At 44.2% G+C, this 4,876-nt stretch overlaps 1 protein-coding gene across 1 annotated transcript in view; it reads right to left on the reverse strand.

Moving 5' to 3' along the window:
• Positions 1-3,432: 3,432 nt before the first annotated feature.
• si:ch1073-174d20.2 (AFG3-like protein 1) overlaps positions 3,433-4,876 on the reverse strand; it is a 12,166-nt gene continuing 10,722 nt past the window's right edge. Inside the window, exons 13-14 of the mRNA XM_034879004.1 lie at positions 4,669-4,863; positions 3,433-3,991 (exon numbers count right to left, since the gene is read on the reverse strand). Of these exons, the coding sequence (XP_034734895.1) occupies positions 3,761-3,991; positions 4,669-4,863 (426 nt within the window). The 3' untranslated portion in view covers positions 3,433-3,760. The remainder of the gene's footprint in view (positions 3,992-4,668; positions 4,864-4,876) is intronic.

The raw sequence follows: 4,876 nt of genomic DNA on the forward strand, positions 1-4,876 counted from the left end.
ATCCCTAGAGCAACCTGGGCTGACACTCCTCTTCATCAGCGTTAGCATCGCTAGAGCAACCTGGGCTGACACTCCTCTCCATCAGTGTTAGCATTGCTAGCACGAGCACCAGCTTCTTGCTGCTCTTTAGCAACGCTACTGTTAGTGTTGTCGGTAGCCGTCGTGAAAAAATTATTTTAAGTGTCTGACAACATTATTCCCTACAGAGATAGACCTTTAAAACCTCTTTCAGACCTTTGTGTTTAACCAGAAACAGCTCTGAATTCGCTGGCGCTAAACCCACCAGACTCCATTTAAAAAAGCAATACTTTTAGCGTGAACAGAGCCAACATGTTCTCACATGCAAATCAGTAAACTATGTGTTTTATTTCAACCCAAACTAGAGTAATGAACGTTGTAAAAGTTAAAACACCAACCCAAAACGGCTTTTCGTAGTTATATTTTGTTTCTGTCGACTTTGATGAAGTGCTTTTTACGATGCTTAAATTACTGTTTATTTACATGGAGTCTGGTGGGTTTAGCAAACGCAATTCCATGGATGTTATGTTTAAAAAAAAAAAAAAAAAAAATCTTACTCTTTAACAGAAAGGCCGACCTCCTTAGAAATCCTTTCCATAATGTTGTCACACACTTAGAATATTAATCCGAGTCTGTCAGCAGCAAAACAAGCACTTTATGAAGGTAAATACAAGCTGCCTAATAACACATTTTAGCTTGTTTCACCGCTGCCAACGTCCAAGATTGTAGTCCCCATCATCACTCAGACACAAACCTGTAGGAAACCAGGGTCCAGGTTGACAGAAAAAACTGTAATTACCCTTTAAGATCATTCAAATTTAGCAGCTGTACAACATCGAGGTGTTCTGCCTGAGGGCGCCGCCTGCTGGACAACAACAACAACAACAACAACAACATGAGACAAGAACCCTGGTGTTGTCCTCGGGTCAACTTGACCCGTTTAAAAGTGTTTTATATCAGAAATATGGATTTCTTTCAACCAAATTGCCCAAAAATAACATTGAAGATTCCATACAACATTCTTCAGGTAAAATTAATGAGTACTTTCATTGAGTTTTTGGGGTGTTTTATTTAATCTTATAGCATTTAAATTTTTTTTCCAAACCAGTATCCGGACTAAACGCTGACATCTATCCATCTGTGAGCCACTCAACGTCCTCGGATCTTAATTATTAGTAAAAATAATTCATAATTTCTGCCTTTTTAACTAAAAACGTGTGTATTATTGGATATAAATGAGGTTTGTTGACCATGAATTCCAAGAATAAGTGTAAAACCTGTTATTAAACTAGCTCAGGGTTTAAAAAAAAACGCCAAAAGCTGGAAAAAAAATGACAAAAACATCGGACAAGCAAAAAAAATAAAAATCAATTTCGACATAGAAAGACAAGTTCATGGTCAACGGGAAGACAACAGAAAAATCCCCCTGCAGTTACTGTTATTAATCACTTCCTCTGTCATGAAGGTGTCGTTCTCCGTTACTTCAGCCAAAGAGTTCCAGCACAAACAATGTATTAAAACTATGCAAACTTTGTGTGATTTTTATTATTGTTTCTGTGAGTTCTGGAGCGTCTAAAAGAAGATAAAACATGATTTATCTAAAGGGAAATTGAGGTGCAGCGGTCGCAAACTCAATGACAGAAGTCATGTAAATGAAAAGGTTTCACGTTTAGTTTCTTGGTGTTAAAGACAGAAAGAAGAAATCTTAAAAATGAAATCTTAAAAATAGATCTCCGGATATCAGCGGTGGCCAATCAGACCTAACTCCGTGGTTCCCCGTGCAGCTGATCCTCCAGACTGGACTGTATGAATGAAGATTAAATTGTTAGATATGGGACCAGCGGGTCAACTTTAAAGCTTTAAAGACATATTTTAATATTTGTGATTATAATAAAAAGAGGCTTTCAGTGAGACCTGAGCTTATATTGGACTAAATACACACGGTTTCAAGTTAATTAATTATTTAAATAACCTTTATTCTGCTACGCGGGCGAGGGTTTGGGATCCAGACGACGGAGTTTCAGGGAATTAAAAACATATCTTGTCACATATCAGACACGTTGTTTTAGTTGTGTCTAATTTTAGGAGATGAACTCGGTTGTAATAAAGTTTTTTTTTCACCAAATCTAACAGCACGTGTCATGTGTTTATCTTTGTTTTTGGACAATGTCTATTAGTAATCCATAAATCAGAGTGAGAGATAGTGCTTCTTAATTTAATGGTTTTTCCTCTCTTTGGGCGAGCAGATGATTTAAATATTAAAACATAACCTGAGCCCAGCGTTTCCTCCGCATGGCCAGAATATTGAAGCCAGTAGTGTTGGAGACGGTGCCCTATCTCAGAGATAGTCCACTATCAAGTCTGCTCGCTGTTAACGTCCTTCGCTACAGTCCCCTATAAAATACCCACAATGCACAGCTGATCTGAGTGTACAGTACACACGCCGTAGCCTACTAGGGATGTAACGATTACATTTCAAATATGATCATTATGACGGTGCACCACCGAGTGTTTAACCCGTCCCGGCTTCATCGGAACTGCTCCCCAGATCTCTGCAGGGTAAACCCAGACCGCTAGCTAGACTATCTGTCCAGTCTGAGGTTTCTGTGGCACGCCTAAAACTTCTAACGTCCACACGTTCCACTAAAACTAGTCTCTTCCCGAGGTGGTTTAGCAGCGGCACCGCGGCGCCGTCCGGCGCTTAGCCCCGCCCAAAACGACTGTAATCGGTTTGAAGAAACACCAAAAAAAAAAAACCTGAGCACGCTTACCTCCCATTGCAGGAGGTTGTGTGGACTAGGCAGACCCTCCTCCGCAGCGCCGTGGAGGAGGGTCTGGCAAGGCGAGACTAGTCGTTTCCTGTATGGTTCACAATTTAATAAACTCTATAAAAAGAAGAGCGAGGGAGGGAGGGAGGGAGGGAGGGAACGGTTCCCAACACAGCTTTAGCGTCAGTGTTTGAGGGGGACTGCTCCTTTAATTCAGCAGAGAGACAACAACTCAAATATGGATGTGAAAAAGGGTTTCCCATGAGTCCGTGGGCTGGTGACGTAGCTGCTTCCTGTCGGTTGTTTTGTTGTTTTTACACAGCGAGCAGAGCTGAGCGTGTCAGTGGGACCCGCTAACGACAGAAAACCTTCCTGGAAATGTTAAAACCACCGCAGGAAACAACAAATACACGTTCAAAATATTTAAACCTATTAGAGATTTTTAGAAATTTGGCTGTTCTGCAGACAGTTTTTTTTTTCTTGCTGGTTATCAGTCGGGGAAAGAAAACTTGTTTATTGTGCAATAAATACTTTATTCTAATAGTTTAGGGTTGTTTAAAACAGTTTCTTGTTCGCTCTGCATTGAGGTGACATTAACTGATCAAATTCTACATTTAACCCGGATGTACGTAGCCTGGCGGAACGCCATTTAGAGACTTTAATAACTGCATTTGTGTCCTTAAAATCAATCATTTGTGTCCTTGAATTCTTTTATTCATCCCTTGTCTTCTCCTGTGTCCATTTGTCTGAAACAATCAAAACTCTAAATATATCCATCTTGGTTGCCCCAGAATTAAGATTCAGGGGGTCCACAGTGAGTGTTTTGGGGACAAATTGGATGAAAGGGATTTAGTCGTCAAACAAAGTCAAATGCAGGCGGGAATTTGGGGAATAATTGACCGTCCAAGGCTGTAAAAGTCAGTCTTGAGCTGTTGTTTTTTCTGTTTGGTTCTGATCTGCGAGTCCCGGCGGCTCTACGCGGCCAGCTGTTTCTCCGGAGTCGGGCCGGCCGCGTCCTCCCCCTCCCCCCCTCTCTCCTGGTTCCAGTCTTTGAGTCCCTCCGGGAGGCTGGTGTCCTCCTCGAAGCTGCCCGTCCCCTCCACAAACTCCTCGTACGTGGACTTCTCCTCGAACGGCCGCGGGCCCAGCAGCTCCAACATGTCCGCCTTGTCCAGGACTTCCTTCTCCAGGAGACGCTTCCCCACCTGAGGGACAAACAAACCAGGGACGAATGCTGAGAGTCCTTCAAAATCTACAACTTTAATTCTACTTTTCCTGGTAGAAACCCCTCCAGGAGGTCCTTGTGCTCGGGTCCTTGTGTGTTGACACACGGCCGAGGACTGCAGCTGCTTTTCAGATACGTAAAGACAAAGAAACCAAGTCTTAGGCAGCACTACCCGATCATCCATGAATACAAAAAATAGATATGATATGATAAACTCAGCTGATGTGAAATTAAAATAAGGTCTAGGAGGACAACACCCTGTGCTCTTCAGTGTCCTGCTACGTCCTGCTACGTGCTGCTACGTCCTGCTACGTCCTGCTACGTGCTGCTACGTCCTGCTACGTCCTGCTATGCTCCGATACGTCCTGCTACGTCCTGCTATGCTCCGATACGTCCTGATACGTCCTGCTATGCTCCGATACGTCCTGCTACGCCCTGCTACGTCCTGCTACGTCCTGCTACGCCCTGCTACGTCCTGCTATGCTCCAATACGTCCTGCTAGGTCCTGCTACGCCCTGCTACGTGCTGCTATGCTCCGATACGTCCTGCTACGTGCTGCTTCACCCTGATACGTCCTTGGGCAAGACCCGAGTTGCACCTTGTACCCCCAGTGTGTGACTGTGTGTGATGGTTCCTGTTCTACGAGATATTTCTCACCATCTCCACCAGCTCCTTCTTGTCCTGGATGAGCTCCAGGGTTCTCTGGTAGGCCCGCTCCACCAGCTCCCGGACCTCCTGGTCGATGAGCTCCGACGTGGCCTCGCTGTACGGCTTCTCCAGCACCATCTCGCCCTGCCGGGGGAGCTCAAACGACACCTGCCCCACCTTCTCACTCATCCCAAACTGCACCACCTAGAGGGGGGGG

The sequence above is a fragment of the Etheostoma cragini genome, chromosome 8 (assembly GCF_013103735.1).
Source record: "Etheostoma cragini isolate CJK2018 chromosome 8, CSU_Ecrag_1.0, whole genome shotgun sequence".
Classification (NCBI taxonomy): Eukaryota; Metazoa; Chordata; class Actinopteri; order Perciformes; family Percidae; genus Etheostoma; species Etheostoma cragini.